General features: G+C 39.1%; 1 protein-coding gene across 1 annotated transcript in view; it reads right to left on the bottom strand.

Moving 5' to 3' along the window:
• The window catches only part of LOC149311400 (uncharacterized), a 68,498-nt gene that overhangs the window by 11,852 nt on the left and 37,271 nt on the right, over nt 1-19,375 (bottom strand). Inside the window, exon 5 of the mRNA XM_089529501.1 lies at nt 16,935-17,048. Coding sequence (XP_089385627.1) covers nt 16,935-17,048 — 114 coding nt within the window. The remainder of the gene's footprint in view (nt 1-16,934; nt 17,049-19,375) is intronic.

Below are 19,375 nucleotides of genomic sequence, written 5' to 3'. Positions count from 1 at the left end.
TATAGGATTCAAAGGACAGAATGTTTGTAATTGCCCTTAATTTACAGGTTATCAAACAGCAACATTTATATATCGCTTCATACTGAACTAACAGTATCTAAGTGGTTTACAACTGTAAGCTAATTGCCCCCAACAATTTGGGTATTCATTTTAGCGACTTTGGAAGGATGTAAGCTGAGTCCCCTTGGCTGGGATTGAACTCGCAACCTCATGGTTTTGAGTGAGTGGCTGCAGTACAGGCATTTAACGACTGCACCACCAGGGTTATCAAGCCACTCTTCATTAAAAGATGTCAGGGCACAGTGTAATATGAAAAATGAATATAATGATGCAATAATAAAATACAATAAAACAGATTAATTAAAAGGCGGTTAAGAAATATATATGGGAATAAGGAGAAAATGTAATCACATTAATACATATAATCATATTAATAAATAAGGAAAGTATGAAAACTGCATGACCTGATTTACTATCAGTTTCTGCTGTATGCAAATATTGGAAGCAGGTACTTGATTTGAAGCATCTGGATGGACCTTGCCACAGAAAAATGTCTTAATTCATACTGTACATGTAAACCTACCTCATTTCACTTTGGAGGTGATTGTCATATAATTGTATTTTCCATAACCATTATCTAAAAGAATAGCCACTAAAAAAGTAGAAATTCAAAGGAAAGGTTCTATTTAGTTCTTTTGGACATGCTAGTTTTCTGAAAACAGAGATAATAGTGCAAAGCAGCATTTCGATAAAATTAATATTAGCAATAATTACCTATATCCAATTGATATCCAGTTTAGCTAGAAGGAACTCATTAAATCATTATAGGTTTTGATGAGCAAATAGAATTTTATGTTAGTGACAGACCTGGAAAAACCAATCAGAGCTGGGGGCTCCCATGTCACTGCAGAAATAGTCCAGTTTGACACCACTTTAACTACAATGACTCAATGATATGGAATCCTGGGAATGCTAGTTGTTGTGACACCAGAGCAGAGCTATCATTCTCAGAACTCCATAGCATTGAGCCATGGTAGTTAAAGTGGTGTAAAACAGGATTATTTCTGCAGTATGGATGCAGCCAGTGACAATAGCTCCCAATTGTGAGCAGTCTTTAGCACCTGTCATTGATGGAGGCTGCCTGAGTAGAATTGTGCACTTTAATCTCAGCACGTGGATGGTTTTGGCATATTAGGAAACAAATACCACTTTAATTAAAGATGTATTGCCTTTTGATTTTATGAATTACACTGGAGGAGGGGGCTTCCCAATTGATAATTCCTGTTCATAGCTATAAATGTTCAGAGCCTAGAAAATTTTGAGTAACATGTTGGTTGAGCAATTCCGGAAACTGAAGTCCACAAAAATCACTTTTTCAAGCCCTAATCTTCCTACTATCTGTTAATGGAAGCAGGATTCCAAATATGTTTAACCTGCTGGAAGAAAAACAGTAGTCACAAAGCAAATGCCAAATAAGAAGTGCAATTAAGTGTGAATGAGGTAGATCAGGGGGGTGCTATGGGTGTCGTATTTCAGTAAGGTCATAGGTGATATTCTTGCAAGCAACCTGGTGAACTGTGGGCTAGACAGTACTACTGTCAGATTGATTTGCAAATACTCAACTAACTGAAATGGGTGTACTTCACCCTGGAAAGAAGTGACTAGTGGGGTTCTTCAGGTGTCTGTTCTGTTCCTGGTGTTCAATATCTTTATAAATGGCTTAGGGCCAGAACAGATCGGCAACTTAAACTGCCTTTTGGGTGGCTTGGGAGTGTGGAGCTTACATGCCGCACACTCCCAAGACACCTGGAAGCTGCCCAGAAGCTGCCCAGCCAATCACACAGGGATGGCTTCAGGATGGTCTGGGAGCATGGCGTTTACATGCTGCCAGAGCACCCAGAAGCCCACCCTGGGGTTGCAGCCAGCCATTTAAGGTAACTTTTTACTTGTCCAAATAGGAGCTGATCTTTCCCCCTCCTATTTGGGTCAGCTCCAAGGTGGATTAGGGCTGTGGCACGTGGTTGCCCTGGCTCCAGAGCAACTGGATCACGGGCAGCCTCAATCCACCCCTTTTGGGCAATCTGTTCCACCCCCTTAAATGATGGAATAGAAAGCATGCTTCTCAAATTTGCAGATGACCTGAAATGGAAGGTAGGTATCAAATGCTCCAGAGTATAGGAACAGAATTTAATATGATTTTGACAGATTGGAGAGCTGGACTAAAACTAACAAAACAAATTTCAAACAAGAACAAGCCAGGAAAAATGAAATTCAGAAATATAGCATGGGTGATACCTAACTTGAAAGTATATGTGTGAAAAGGACCTAGGGATTTTACTAGACCTCAAGATTTTTTAAAAAAGAGGCTTCTTTGATGGCCAAAAATGCCAATGCAACACTGGGTTGTATCAATAGGATCATAGTGCCCAGATCAAGGAAGGCAGTAGTGCCACTCTATTCTCCTTTACTCATGCCTCATCTAGAATACTGTGTCCAGTTCTGAACACTACAGATCAAGAAGGATATTGATAAGCTGGAACATGTCCAGAGGAGGACAACCAAGATAATCAAAAGTCTGGAAAGCAAGGTTTATGAAGAACAAATTAGGAATCTGGGTATGTCTAATTTGGATAAAAGATAAGACAGGTGACTTGATAGTCATTTGTATATATCTAAAGAGATGCTGTGCAGAAGATGAACTTGTTTCTTGGTGTTCCATAGAATAGAATGTGAACAAATAGATTCAAATTAAAGGAAAAGAGATTCCACTTAAACATTTGGAAGAACATATTTACTGTAAGAACTATTTGGCCATGAAATAGGCTGCCTTGAAGGGTAGTGGAATTTCCTTTTTGAGCACATTGAAACAGAAGTTGGATGGGCACGTTTCTGGAATGCTGTAATTGTGTATTCCTGCATGGCAGGGGGTTGCATTAGATGGCCCTTGCAGCCCTTCTAACTTTAAAGTTCTTTGATTCTATGAGATGTACAACCCACTGAAAACAGTGCAAGGCAAACAGGCAATGAAAGCATGCCATATATTGTGTTCGGCAATCCTCCAACCACAAATTATTTTTGTATTTATTTAATTTATATCTCATTTTCTCATTTCAAATAACAGCCCTCAGCACAGCAGGTAATATGCAACCAGATCTCTTTAGCTAGTTCAAGGTCACTAATGATTTTTTGTTTAATGTTTTTAAAGTGCTTGAATTTCCTGAATGGCTTTAAGCTGAATATGCTCAAGGTACTCCACTTTGAGATCTGCTGATAGAAGGCCAGAAAGCTGGAGTTTCTGGAAGCTGTAGTTCAAAAGATTGCTTTTAAAAGTTCTGTGTTAAACAAGCAATAGTATTGGATGAGTCTGACTGTAATCCTAACGGTAGAGCACTACGGTAGCTATTTTTTCCCTATGGTCACACAGTGATGATGAAGAGAAGCAAACAGCCTGCAAGCTCTGTTTTGCCTTACTTCTTTCAGAGCCATTGAACCCATGACCTTTTCCTGTGTTGCTACCAATGGTTACACCAGGGTGGTTATGTTAGGATTCATGCTGCTGTGTGCCTGTTCCACTAACTTTCCATTACCTTGATCCATGCTGAAAAGCTGATGGGTGGTTGTGTCAAGTTTCTTCTTGCAAACCCAACTGAACTTTCTGTAAGTACAGATGCTGCAGTCAGTGCACAAAGCTCCCTGCCTGTGCTTATAGCTCTATGAAGTGGAACCACATAAAATAATGCCACAGCTTTTCAACTCTGGGGACTAGAAAGGACCTGTGTCAGCTGTTTCCAAAGTGATACAAGCACCAGCATGATCAAAAGTGAAGGGCAAACAGCTGATCTCTCCTCCTGCTGTGAGGTGCTCCCGAGTGAGTTAGCTTCACAGAATTGCTGTTTAAAAAATGTGAAACACCCAGAACTCTGCCAGTGGTGGGAATTTCCTCAGAGGCATGTGGCATCTGAAATTAACACACACTGTCACCTCCTGTCTCCCTTTACTATTGTCATGTCCTATAATTTCTATGTGATTGTTTGTTGGTTTCAAGTCAAGGTTTTTTTTAAAAAAAAAAATCATCCTGTAAGTGCTAACATGCAGCAAAAGGAGAAAGACTACTGGGAATGTGCCAAAGCTTCCTTTAAACACAATTTCACATCTTTTTGTATGCATGTCAGACAAACTGGGAAAAATACAAAAACACACCATCTGTATAGTACATCAGCACACTGTGTACCTACAAATGTGGCATTTCACTTCGTAAGAAATTAGCAGAATTCCAACATGTGTTGGGGGGCTGCAGTAAAAAGAAAGTGTTATTTTTCTGCTCATGAAGAACAAATGCATTAACCAAATTTTGCCTGATGTATGTGTAAAATTTCACAACTTTTAAGACAAATCTCCCTTTTGTACAAAAGACAAAGCTATGCAAAGCTGTCACAGAACAAAACTGTGGCATTTTATAAAAGTGTTAACTTGATGTGTTATTGTTACTTCTTTAAAACTAAATCAAATCCTTTTTTAAAAAGTGTTAACAGTCATAAGAGCTGTCTTGCTTTTTTCTACAGGTAGAGTGGCATTTAAAGTCACATTCAGTTTATATTTTTCTCTAGTGGCCAAGGTTAGGTGGTGGGGTGGCAGGGAATATAAATCATTGTTGTACAATTTAAAAATAGCACCAAATTTTAGTAGCAACACTTTTTTCACTCCTTCCCAAATGTTTTCTGTGTTTGCACTCCATCATTTTTGGTAGCACAATATTTGTGTCACCCCATTAGCTGTCTTACCCCCATCTCTTCTGTTCAAATCACTGCATTTCTAATAACAGAGCTAAAAGGTTTCTCCAAGGTTACTGTGAATCATCTCAAGGTTTTCCAGAATAAATCTAATGAAAATGATTTTGCAGGAAATGTTTTCTATTACAATGCCACTTAACAACAGCAGTAGCAACAAAAATCCCTGGAATTTTTGGCTAATGTGACATGTAGTGGAGATTTTACAACCACCAAGAGGGAAGGCCTTGATATATGTAAACCCTAATTCCTCAAAGTTGGATCTTTCAGCTTCTTTAATGTAAATAACCACAATTATTTCTGTTTGCTACTTGTAAGAAATTAGCTCCATAATTTCTAATCACTCTTGCTTTAGCCTAATAGTTCTATAAAATGGGCTTTCTATAATGCATTGTTAACATTATAGTCCTGCAAACAGTGGGAATAAAGAATTATATATTCAAGCCACAGTATTACGGTTTCTTTAAAGGATTAAACACAATGTTGCACTAGTAGTTTTATCAAGCATTTATGGGACTTCCTCCCCTCCTCACTCCTTAAAGCCCTGTGTACCATCTGAAAATCTACTCTTGAAGCTTTTCCGGCCTTCTGAAGCAGATTTTCAGGATTCTGCCCTCTCCAAATAGACTGAAGACATTGGAGCTGGGCCTTATTTTTCCAAACATCATTAAGACCTTTAATTTATTACCTTGGTTATGACTGTAATTTTACAGACCATGGGCTGTAAAACATGCCATCAGCCAGTAAGACCCCAGTTATGCCTGCTGAGAAGCTCTGGTCACTCTCATGGAAAGATCCATCATGGTAGATTTACTATCAGCAATGCTTTGCTGGTTTGTGGTGATGGTTGTACATGACATTTCACAGACACAGAAGTGGTAGCATAACCTGTCATAGACTTAGGGGCTGTACAAATTGATGGTCAAGGCTGGCCTGGGGGCGGAGTTGGGGCAGGGTGTCCACATGACTCATGCCCCGACTCCATTCTCAGGCCGGCGTGACACCGTGCACCACACCACATGGCGCGTGGTGTCACGGTGCTCCTTTGGTGCTTCATCTACATGATGCAGCACCAAAAGAGTGCAGAAAAACCGTGTACCGGTGGCTACGGCTCCCTTTCCAGGGTGCAAAAAGGAGCTGCTTTTTGCGTCTCCTTTTTGCGCCATGGAAAGGCGAGATTGAGGCCATGGCATGTAGTTGCTGTGGCTCCGATCTGGTGATAAAGGGGGCGGTCTGTCGAACCCCTTAGTCTATTTCCTCATAAATGTCATTTATGAAAGCTTATGCTACAACCTCTTTCGCTCAGTTTCAAAGGTGCTACAAGATACCTTTGCATACTGATATTCCAGACTAACATGGCTATCTCTCTGAATCAACACAGGCATATCAGGGCAAGTAAAGACAGCAATTGAATGTGTAGAATCCTCCCAACAGAAAGCATTCCCTCCACCGAGAAGCAAAATGATTAAAGCCAATGGAAGGTAACAATTCACAATTGGAATGGCCTGCATCTAGCATCCTAGTTTCCAATGAGGCTGGGATAAGCTCGCAAGGCTTAGAATATGGTAGTTTTTCCACCACAGAGTCCTCTTAGGATTGTGTTGCCCACCATGCAAAATGATCTCTGATGTCTCTGAAATAAGTTGATTACAGCTTTTGGCTTCTCATATATTGAATAAGTTTGATGTGCAGCCCCATCCACAACAAGGGCTATTTGAAGGTAGCACATATAGAAATGTGAAATACAGTAATGTTGAATTACAGAAGGGAGGAATCTAGTTAGCTGGTAGAAACAGGCATAGTTGCACTTCACAAAAGCAGTGCTGCTTTTCTTATACATTATATCATGTCAACAGTTATCCCCACAGCCCTGGGATGCCAATTGATAAGTGTCACTCTGGAGGATCAGGTGTGAATCTTAACCTGCCTCATGGATGTATAAAATGCTCAAAAGCTTATTAAAGAAGATACTTTTGGGGATTGAAAGTACAATTAAATATTTCAAGAAAACAGCAGTTTTGTAGACTGGCTTGGCATATGGTGACAGTGGCAAGAATGATCTATGCTAAGTATTGGAAGACCCCAAATATTCCAACTGAGGATGAGCTGATATATAAATTAGTAGAGTTTGTGGAGATGGATAAATTAACACAAATAATGAATGCAAAACCCAGAGAACAGTTCTTACAAGAATGGATCCCGTTTACAGCTTATTTGGAACTAAGCGAGGGGGAGGTGGCATCAGCAGACTTTGAAATGTCATTTTATTTTATTTTATTTAGGTTAGGAAGAGGGTGATGCTATAAGGAAAGTGGGGTTTTTGTTCTTCTTCCTGTTTTATTTATAAGATGTTAAAATTAAGAGTAAATTGAATACAGGAAGTTTATATATGAAGGGAAAGAGAGGAAGAATTAAGGGATACACTGTTTGCCTTGGCAAATGGGAAGTCAATATTTGTTATTTATTTATTTACTGTTTTGTGTAGCTTTTTTGAGGGGGGATATATGTATACAGGAGAATGTTCGGGATTGTGTGTTGTAGTGTCTTCTATTTTTTCAATTTTTTTTGGTTAATATATCATTTTAAAAAAATTTTAAAAGAAAAAGAAAGAAAGAAAACAGGAGTTTTGCAGTGTTTATTGCCAGCTCTTCAATGATATATGTTACTTTCTTCCAGAAGATTGCAGAACACCATTACAGTGAGCCCTTGGTGTCTGCTGGGTTCTTTACCAGGACCACCCATGGATACCAACATCCATGAATGTTCATATCTCATTGGCAGTCAAACCACTGCACCATGCTGGCTCTCTAGTATACTGAGATAGTGTCCCTTGTATAAAATAGTAAAATCAAGGTTTGCTTTATGGAATATATATATATCTTAATTCAAGCCATGAAATATTGAATCAATGGATAATCTGTGATAATGGAGGGGTGACTATGCTTACCCCCCCTTTGCCCCTCCCTTTTCTCCAAAAATCAGTAACTGGACAAAGTAGCACTTCAAAACACACCCTGAGAAGTTATATACAGTAACCTCTGTAAAGCCATGCAATCATGCCAAATACAAACTGAACACAACACAACACAACACACACACACACACACACACACACACACACACACTTGACATCATACAAAAGAGGCTGTATACCATACCTGCGTAAAGCTCTGAAAAGAACAGACATGAGTTTATTATTTTCATGAAATAACCCATTCTGAAGTTAAAGCATATTTTTGTAAACCTTACCCTATTATCATGTTATTTCAGGACTAAATAGCAACTTAAGAGCTATATAGATATTTACCTTTTATATGCAACTGGCTTTATATAGCAAATGAGAAAAAAGCAAGTGAACATAGCTAAAATTCTCATCCTGTATAAATGAAAATGGTATTTCAAAAAGTATCTGTGCACAAAATAAAATGGCAGTGATGGCTCTGGTACGATGCTATATTCCCTTTAACATAACTGGACTTACTGCTGAATGGATACATCTAGGATCTCACTGTAGGAATAGGTTTACTGCATTTTTGTTTGTGCACTAATATCCAAGACCACAAATCTTTAGAATAGTCATTTCCCACAGTCACATTGTAAACTGGTCTTTCTGATTAGTGTTTGATAGCTGTCTACATACAATGGAGGTACAATGGATTAGAATGCAAAATGGAATAAATAACCACTTTGTTATTTATTCCAGGGATGATACTATAATGTGAGAACAGGTCTTTCTAGGTAATGTTCAAACTTTGGTAGAATCTGGTGGTCACACTGACTGGGGGTTTTAAAACACTGTAATCGAAAAAAGTTACTAACCCAAACTGTTCTCTATGTATATCCTTTGTTAAAAATCACAAGTTACAACTAGTTGATACTTTCTTCTTCCCACATTCATGAAGTACATGCTGTCTATGAGGTACCAGTAAAGTGAAACAGAGGCCTGTTACAGACAGGCCAAAATAAAGCTGCTTCGAGTCACTTTGGAGGTATGGTATTTCAATTATGCATGCATCCTAAGAGGCCAAAAGCCGCACCAAAGCCATGCGCCAGTTCTAAGGACTGGAGTGCAGCTTTGGTGCGGCTTTTGGACTCTTAGGACGCATGCATCATTGAAATACCATATCTCCAAAGTGACTCGAAGCAGCTTTATTTTGGCCTGTCTGTAACAGGCCTGAATATGACCACATCTGGATTTACCAGAGCTCTCTGACAGAAAAGGTTAAATATTTCAAAAAACTGCAAATCCCAGAATTCCATAGCATTGAGCCATAGTAGTTAAAGTGGTGTCAAACTGCATTATTCCTGCAGTGCAGATGCAGCCAAAGTCTACAGAAAGATCAAGAGTCAAAAGGACCAGGAGTACAATTCATTTGCACAGAGTTGGCCCTTGTTGTAGCTGAGAAACCATGATATCCACATCCATATTGCTTCATAGGTCTGTGCCATCAATTTTATTTATTTGCTTTGCTTTGCTTTGCTTTACAGTCTTCGGTTCCAACTTGGTCAAACCATTTCATGATAGTCCAAAGAAGATAATTAAGCAAATGAAAAGGCCTGTGAGCAGATTTTGGCATACTTGTCCCTGCCCAATCAGGCTTCATTCATTATTTGCAAATTTCAGCAGTGTGATTTAAGAGATGTCATGCTGGGGACCTGCAAGACTTTGAACAATGGTATAGATTTAACATAATAATTTGGGGATACTATGTCAGAACAGCCAGCAGCCACAGACAAAGTCTTTTAAATCAGGAGACAGTGCTTTCATATTTCAGCAGAGTCTCAGATCTGAGACCTGTTGGGTTTCTAATAGCTATAACTCTCCACTGAGCCACATCATAAAACATGTAACCTGTGATCACTGAAAAACTAATTGTTCATTTGGTCCATTATCTGTACTCTCCTTGGTTGCCTTCTTCATAAGTGCCTAAAAGCCTTTTACTTATCATCTGATTTCCACTTACCACTACTGATAAAAGTATTTTACACTGAACATCTTGTTATTATTCTACTTATTCTCCATTTTTTTCTGAGCTCTTCATATAAGATTACCTCTTTTCCCCCTCCCTCCTTTTTTACAAAACGGTTTAATGGTCAATTACCATTTCAGCTTTAATCTTAATTGCTATACATTTGGGGACGTGTGTCATTAGGGCTGCAACTAATATTGCCTTTTAAATGAAGCATAGCTAAAATTTTGACTGAATCATGAAATATCAGGGATCAAAGTATAGCATTCTTTATTATTATTTTTCCTGTGGAAACAATTATGAGTACAGGTTGATCCAGAACTGTTTTAGAATTTTTCACTTTTTGGAATATTTGCATATACTTAATGAGATATCTTGGGGATGTGTCCCAAGTCTAAACATGTAATTCATTTATGTTTCGTATACACCTTATACACATAGCCTGAAAGTAATTTTATACATGATATTTTTCATATTTTTGTGCATGAAACAAAGTTTGTGTACACTGAACCATCAGAAACCAAAGGTGTCACTATCTCAGAGTTGTAGTTTTGTGAGATATTTAGCATTCTCTGTCAGAAAGGCTCTGGTGCCACAGAAAACTACAAATCCCAGAATTCCATAGCATTTAGTCATGGCAGTTAAAGTGGTGTCAAACAGCACTATTTCTGCATCACATATTAAGCATTTCAACATCCTAAATAGCTAACAGGACAGAGTGTAAAAGTAATCTGTGGCTTATATATAGTAAATTGATACTTTGCAATTCTGTAGGATTCTGCAGAATATGCAGGGTTCTAATGATATAATAGACATTTATTCTTAAAGTGTATCTATACTATAGCAGCTTGATACTGCATTTTACAGAATTTTCAGATTTGTAATTTGGCAGGATGCTTGGCATTCTCTGTTAAAGACTCCTTCATGCCACTGAACTAGAGCACTAGAGGTATATAGTATTTCAGCAAACTACAAACCCAGGATTCTACAGGATGGACCCATGAGAGCTACTAGTATTAAGCGGTTTGGCACCACTTTAAGTTTTGTAGCTCTGTCCTGTGGAATCCTGGGATTGTAGTTTTGCAAGGCCTTTAGCCTTCTCTGCCAAAGAGTACGGGTGACTCACAAAGCTACAAGTCCCAGGATTCTGTAGGATGGAGCCATGGAAATTAAAGTGGTGTTCAACTGCATTATTACTACACTGTAGATGTTTCCACAATCTCAGTATTCCTCTTTCTTTTACATCGAAGTGAGGTTTTGTGGTGATGTTGCTATATTGCTACATAGAATTGACCTCCTATCTGCTTTTAGCTGGCCAGAATCTCTACACAGGACATTCTTTCTAGGTGAACATCACCAGTTATTCTGGCTACTTCGTTCTTTGCGAAGAAGGTTCATTCTTCTTGTTGTATGCCTTTGAGTCATTTCTCACTTACAGTGACCCTAAGGTGACCCTATCATGGGATTTTCTTGGCAAGATTTGTTCAGAGGGGGTTGCCATTGCCATCCTCTGAGGCTGAGAGAGTGTGATTTGCCCAGGTCACCCAGGGGGTTTCATGGTGGAGCTGGGTTTTGAACTCTGGTCTCCAGAGTCATAGTCCAACACTCAAACCACTGTGTCATGCCGGCTCTCAAGAAGTTTTGAATGCTAAACGGTGGACAGTATCATGTGGCTTATTAAATGATGGCTGGACTGCACAATTCCAGGATGCTTTTCAGGTTTTTGCCTCTCTAGGACCTCATTCAAATTTTTATCTGGAGTGGTGAGGAATAGTGTGCTCAAGTCTTATTCCTGGTTACCATTGTATGTGTGTATGTGTATCAGAAAGAGAGAGAGAAAAATGAGAACCCTAGTTATCAGGAGGGCCCTGTCTAATGCAGAAAAGTGAATCCGTTGTGAGCTTTGGGAGAAAGTAAGAGTAGTAATGCAGACAGACAGCTCAGCAGCGCATTGTGTGGGAAACTGGAGACAGGTGATATCAACATCATTTTGAGCAAAACTAATCTGAGGGGAGACTTATACAATATGCTCACTTGAGATACCCTCAAGATATCCTTGAAAAAAGAAGAAGCAAAGAATGAGAAGGGGGAGCACACGAAAGACTCAAAGGTGAGTGGCTTACATCAAAAGTGAGGAAAGCTAATTGTCCCCAAAGGAAGTGCTCAGAAAATCCACACAGCTCCATTAGATAGTCACTGGGTAAGAAAAATGTGGTAATCGCTTTTCTTTTGGTTTGTTTTCAAGATTAAAGAAAGTGACAGCTTTATAACCCCATTATTTTCAAGGTCACCCCCCCACAGGTCTTCTCCATTTAAAAAATGAACTGCGTTTATAAGTTTCTTCTTTAGAAATGGAAAAGCTCAGTAAAGTCAGGCAAAATGGTGCAGCGAGGATTCTAAAATTTACAAACCTTGACATTCTTTTCTGAGTTGAAGAAATGTTACATTCTTTTATATATGGTTGACATTTGAGCTACACCCCTAACAAAATGTATACCTTCTTCCTCTTCCAGCTAGATAATTGCTAACTGTGTAAATGATAAAAACACAAGAGTTCACACTTCTGCATTGCAGAATGAGCTTTCAGGATATATACGTGCACAATTTATTTATGTAATGACAATAAAAATAATAATACATTTTATTTCTTTCCTGTCTCTCCTCAAGGCTTGAGTCAGGGTACAGCATGTTAAAATGCAAAACACAATTAAAAATACATAAAACCACAGTTAAAATGAAATACTATAAAACCTTTAAACTACACTCATAGGAGTACATATACCAATAAGAGTACATATGCACTGAAGGTGGAATCTGGTTTGCAATGCCTGAAAAAGATGGTATTGGGATCAACAGTTTGATTACACACCCACACACCCATCAATACTATTTCTTTTGAAGAAAGAATTTCTACCAGAGGAAATTATATTATCTACAGCACAAATCTAATTATTAGTCAACCAAATTAGAGCCACTGACCCAATGGGAAAGTTTTAAGTAAAAAATTATTTACATTCATTTGATTAAATGGCTGTACTCAACTTGGGAATATCTACTGAATGATTTGTGTTTTCTTAAAGAGGTACAGAGGTAGAGTAGAATTCAGGACCAACCTCACAGTTCAGCAAGAAAGAAAAAGTAGGGTTGAATTTAATTAAGCCACAATTTTATTTAGGCTCTAAAAGTGTAGTGGGTTGTACAATAAGTGGATTGTACAATACTAAGGTCATTTTGTGAATGTGAACCCTTATGTAGTCAAAGCAACACAATCCATACACAAGAAGGAGGTGTGGGCAGATGAAGTGACATATTTTTCAGAAGTACAACAATTCTTTATGGGGTGGGGGACAACCTATAAATGAGAGAAGTATCCAAATGAATTCTGTGATGAATGAACAATTTCAAAGGCCAGGAAATGTTGGCCGACTCGTCAAGGAAAAAAATGAAAATGAGGTAAATGCAATGGAGCCTCCTGAAATAATACATGATTAGAACCCAGAACAGGAACACCCAGCAATAACACCCTAAACACTTAACACAGAAGGATTTGGGTATAGGTTGCACTTTTTAGTAAATTAAATATACATGTTCTCAATATTCTGTTCAACATATGTCATTCAGAAACTAGCTGAGAAACAGTGAAATGCATTTCCAAACCTTCACAACTCTAAATGGATGCAGAGAATTGTATTCTTCTGACTGAGAAGTTCCTGCTAAATGACTAAAGTTCCCTAAATGAAGCTGGACTACTTCACGGGGGAATGAAGACAATGAATTCTGTTGAAGTCCACGTGATTCTCCCATCTCCGATCAAGTGGTCCAGAGTTATAAAATGAGTTCCAAGGAACACCAATAATTTCTAATGAGTGTGACCACACCAAAGGTGCCATCTGAATTACACAAATTGTCACTGAAAGTTGTGATTGCGTGTGAGAAAGCAATAAAGGGAATACAAAGAGTATAAACCATTGGTTACAGTAGGAACCATGTTAGGGGGCAGTTCCGATGGTTGGGAGGTGCACTGTCAACCCTGTCCTATTGTTTTTTATCCCCCCTTCTTGGCATGTCATTAACATTTAAAACAAGGTGTATGGAAAGTGTGTAAATTGTTTTGAAAGCAATTTAGAGCTCTTAGGAAATCGAATGGGATTCAGAAAGAAGGTGTGGTCCTCTCACATGGCTTATTATAAATCAGAAGTAATTATTCCTAAATGAGTTTTGCCATTTCATTTCTGAATGTCAGTGGCCAAAATAAAAGAAGAGTAGCCCCCATTTTGCCTGTAATGCAGTGCTGGCAGCAGGGAACCCTGGGGAATGGCAGCAAAATTTGTTAGCATCTCTAGAAATTGAGCCTAAGAGTGATTGTTTTGTATATTTCAAGACCATAACACAGTCTGAGAATAAATGGTTTACAGGTAGAATAATTTTTCAAAGACAACATTTGACTTAGAGAGGAGAAAAAATTACAGATATGCATGGCTTAGAAAGAACAACAAAATGCACAGGGATGCATTAGGGTGGTAAATCTCAATTTTGCCAAGTTGTGATAGAGATTGAGAACCATGAAACGTTTTTTCATCCTGTTACTTTGGGACAGTTGGGAATATTTTTGACCAGAAAGTGTGCAGCCTTTCCATGGCAGGTTGGACAAAATAAAAAATAAAAAATGCATAGTTTTCTGGAAACCACAAAATTTCACTTGAGAACAATGCAGCTTACCCAGAAAACTACACACCTTTATACATGGAAAAGAAATTGTGCAACATTTAAATTATGTGGTTTGCACAAAAAGCACTATTTCCAGGCTGCCGTGTGTGTGTTGTGAAAATTCACTGGTTTGGGTTTTTGTTTTTTACAGAGGAGTTTATCACACCGGGGATTAAATGTTCCCTGGTGCGTTCTAACGGGCACAAGCGGGGCCGTGCATGGAGCGTGATGGGAACCTGATGGGGCCCAGAACGCGACTTTACCGCACAGGGAATGCTGCCGCCACCATGCATTCCCGTCGGGTTCCAGGGGATGCCATTTCTGGGAATGCTTTGAAACAGTTCCCAGAAATGGCGCCCCCGGGAACCCGATGGGAACGCTCGGCGGCGGCGTTCCCTGTGCGGTAAAGTCACGTTCTGGGCCCCATCGGGTTCCCATCACGCTCCGTGCGCGGCCCTGCTCGTGCCCGTTAGAACACATCGGGGAACGTTTTATCCCCGGTGCGATAAACTTCATAGAAAGAGCCAATCTTGATCAACAAAAAACCTTGCATAACTAAAGTCTTGTGCATAAAGTATTAATATTGCACACAAAAAATAGGCACACGGTTTTGTTGTACAAGACTTCTGTGGCACATCCAGGGACGAGTCTGCTCTGCCAAATAAAGACCCAAACACAGAATTGTAAGAAAATTGGCCACAACTGTGTATTGACTATAGCTACAGTTAGTTGGCACATGCATGGGACTGGGTCTGGGCATCGGCCAGCCTGCCTACTGACTTATGAGATCAAAATGTCTGGTCTCCACTGAAAAGTGGAAGTGGAGCAATGAGGACTCACCCAGCCAAATGTTCTACCAGGTGAGAACCTTTACTTTCACTTGAGTGGGGAGTCAGACCCCACTTGGGCCACCCATTTTCACTGCACTCCACACTCCAGGTCCCATAAGAGGACTCCCATCCATACCCTTTCCAGGGTACTGCCAACCATCCCAGATCCCAATCCCATGCTCCACCCTCAAAGTTGTGACAGAAAGCAAGGAAAGGAGAAAACAAACCAAAGACAGGGAGGGAAGTGGGCAGGTGCTTGGAAGGAAGTGGCCCAGGTTAGTCTGATGCACAGCAATTTATGCTGCTCTGCCTGACCTGAATGAAGATTGTTAAATAGCAGTCTTCCTACTGGTTGGAACATGCTGACCAGTGGGGTGCAAACAGGTAGCCCATACTTCATTGGGCCCCTGTCCCACAGGCTTCCTGTCCCCAGGAACTGTGGAGGCTCCTGGGAAGAAGAACCCCAGTTGGCGGTCATAAAGAGGCTGCCTGGCTCCCACTCTTCTGCCCTGAACTGCAACAGTGGCCTTGGGTAAGTGCCACAGCCTACAATTTTCTGTGCATGATTTTTTGTGTAAGATTTTTGTTGTGCAGCATTAATGCTGCACAATAAAAATCTTCCATAGAAAACAGCAATCTTGCATAAAAAAATTATATGGCTTTTTTGTGCAACACGCATGCATGTTGCACAGGATTTTTTGTATAAGGGCTTAGTTGTGCAAAATTGCTGCTTTATGCAATGTTGTTGGATAATTTATGTAGAAAACAGTAATATACTACACACACTTGATTGCATGCACACACATACTCAAAAATACATGTGTCTGCAGCTTCTGTCAGCTCAAGTTTATTTTTCTGCTACATAATATGTGCACAACATTCAAACATTCAAACTGAGAAAGGCTGAAACCACAATGTTGAATCCTTCACTGTATTATTTATATAGGGGTAAGCATGCAATTTAGTTTTGCATTTTGCATACTTTACCCAAGTTCATAGCAAAAAAAAAATGTAAGGTGGTTGGCTCCCCCCAATCCCACCCCCCAGAAATTGCACAGGTGCACAGCAGCAACAGCAGCAACAAAAATACTGCAATTTGCAGGAATTTTCAGTGTGGCATTTTTCTTCCTGCATAAGTGTCTAGATGGGTTGGAAACTCTAAATTCAATCCCAGTTGGGAAATTGTCACATTTCTGTTCCTATCCTAATATGTATAAATACAACTTTGGGGAAAAGATGAGCATAAATGAAGCAATAAGATACAATTAAATACAAAAGAGTAAAACATCCTTTTGAGAAGGGCTGGGTTTAAATTGCACACCTACAGTACTCGAATTAGACAGAGAAAGTTGTGATGTTTTACTTTTCAGAAGAGCACCCAGTTATTCTTTTATAATCATTACATATTTTATCATCTCTTTTAATAAATACCTAAAGCTTTTCTCTAGCTGAAAAAAATACATATTTCACATTAGTCACACAGCATATGAGATAATTCTCTGGTCACTTTTGAAGCCTACTTTGAGAAAATAACGGCCTAATAATCCTGCTCAGAAGAGTGAAATGAGTTCAGACAAGTGACAGAAATGCTTTCTAAAGTTAATTATGTTTACTTTCCCTTCTCCCTTGATGTTCATTACCTTTAAATGGAGCCACACACTGGCAGTAGTAATTACCAGGTTGGTCAATGCAGGTGCCTCCATTCTTGCAAGGAAAAGAGGCACACTCATCTATATCGGTTTCACAGTGCAGACCTTTGAAAAGATAATTGAAGATGCAGCAGTTTAGTAAGACAAGCAGGTGTCAGTTGATAATTGTTCAATTTGTACTCAAGTTTTGAAATCCATTTCATGCTGAGAAAGCACAATCAAGAACATAAGGACCTTGCTTATTTTACTCTTAGGGATTTCCCCTAGCTCATGCTAATGTTGGGGTAACCATGTTAACCGCATGTCAATTTCAAATTCCATATTTGTAGCAATTCCTTTATTAGGCCAATCAAAAAGGCTCCAATTCTTCTGCACAGAGAATGTTGTGCCTTTTGGTTGGACTAATAAGGGTATTGCAACAACATGAACTTTGGAACTTGTCAGAGACTTCATTTTCTGCTACCACAAGCAACATTTCTGGCTGAATTATTCCCCATTTCTTAAGTACATCCCTCTCTACATTTCTGTAAACCAGTTCTCCATATTCATGGAACAAACCCTTCCAAAACATGAGCAACATGATAATTTAGTTCAAATTGTGACGTATATATGTGTCATGTTTGGTAGCTGGAGACTTGAAGAACCAAGACAGCATTTTAGCTTTATTCTGGATTCACACAAAACTACCCCACAATAATAATAAATAAATAAAAACTTTATTTATATACCGCCCTTCCTGTGATCAGGGCGGTGCACAACAAATCACGACAAATGCAATACATATACTATACAATAAAACTGTTAAAACCCGTATTAAAACCAATCAACCAAGTACCATTGCTGTCAGAGGGGGGGAGGGTTAATTGGAGCTTGTGTCTGGGTAGGCCAGTTGAAACAGGAAGGTTTTTAGTTCCTTCCTGAATTGGGCCAGGGAGGTGGCTGAGCGGTTGGAATCGACTCTGAGGTTTCCCAAGTTAAACAACACTTTAAAAATTCTTTGTTCAGCCTCCTCCCCACACTGGTAGCCAGCACTATTTGCCACTTCAAAGGTGCACTTTGGAGTTTGCCTCCTCAATTCCTATCTCCCTGCCATCTTCCAGGAAAATAAGGCACCACCATAACAGCCATAAACAGCCCCAGTTTTCTTGCTGCAGTCATCTGCCCCAATTTGTATCTTCCTTTGATTTTCACCCATCACCAACTTCATCAATTTAGAATCCCCCTTGATCCCCCCCTTCACACACATCACTTTGATAGCAGATTCATATGGATACACAGGAATATGACACACAACACTATACTATATACACAATACTTTGAAGCCTTAGCTCTATTCTTTTGTAGTACTATCTGTACTAGAGAGTTGGCTGAGACACTAGCATATTTTTCCAATTATTCATGAACAAAGCAAAAGTAGAAGAGTGTCTTAGTAAGGTCTTTGATGAAATCAAAGCTTTTCACAAGAAGGAGTATATTTAGACAATGTACAGCAATTTAGCAGTTAACAGAAAATGATGGGAAGGAGAAAGAGATTGATAGAGTGGTCCTGGAATGGCAGTGTTCAGGTGCACAAAAGAAAGATCGAAAGTAATAATGAGCAAATGTACATCTGGATTCAGTTGCCCAATTTCTTAGTATATACCAGATACTTGTAATAAGAAAACCCCTCAGAGACCATGATCACTACACATGTTGGTAGAGTAGGCCCAATAAAGATATCTGATTTTGCAATTGAACCATATGCTTATAGTAGCAAAAGACAATGACCCAAAACACACTGCTGAAATAATCTAGTTTGAGACCATTTTAACTACCCTGGCTCAGTGTTAGGGAATTCTGGGAATTTTAATTTATTGTGGCATCAGAGCTCTCTGACAGAGAAGGTTCAATGTCTCACAAAACAACATTTCCCAGAATTCCCTAGCATTGAGCCAGGTCAGTTAAATTGGTCTCAAATTGGGTTGTTTCTGTCATGTGTTGTGGACCAATGTGGACAGAGTGATTGAAGTCAAATTGCAACACCATGGAAAACTGGAAACAAGCAATGCTGTTTATTAACAGAGTTTAAAGGAAAGGTGTTCTAAATCAAGGGTTCCCTCCTATTATAAGCCAAATAAGTTATCTTGCTAAAAGCTGGTGTATGTGCCCAAACTTCTTAAGTTTTTATTTATATTGTTACATCTTTTGATATGCATATTTGGTCATTACTTGTGTTTATTTGAAAGATTAGAGATATGTGCATTGTGCTTTGGTTTAAAAGAAAAACAGTTATTCTTTCCTGCTTACAAAAGAGAGGGAGGAGTGGAATTCAAGCAAAATTTAAAATACTTATTGAAGAGATGCTTGAAATCTCTGTGGTTTCCACACCCAATGAATATGGAAAGCAGTATTGTTTTGATGAGATTAAACACCCAAAGAAAACAGACCCTTAA

Source organism: Sceloporus occidentalis, unplaced genomic scaffold, assembly GCF_023333645.1.
Source record: "Sceloporus occidentalis isolate IW3139 unplaced genomic scaffold, rSceOcc1.0.p SCAF_6, whole genome shotgun sequence".
In the NCBI taxonomy this organism is placed as follows: Eukaryota; Metazoa; Chordata; class Lepidosauria; order Squamata; family Phrynosomatidae; genus Sceloporus; species Sceloporus occidentalis.
The sequence above is the reverse complement of the archived record's forward strand: the minus strand, read 5'-3'. Positions and strand labels throughout refer to the sequence as shown.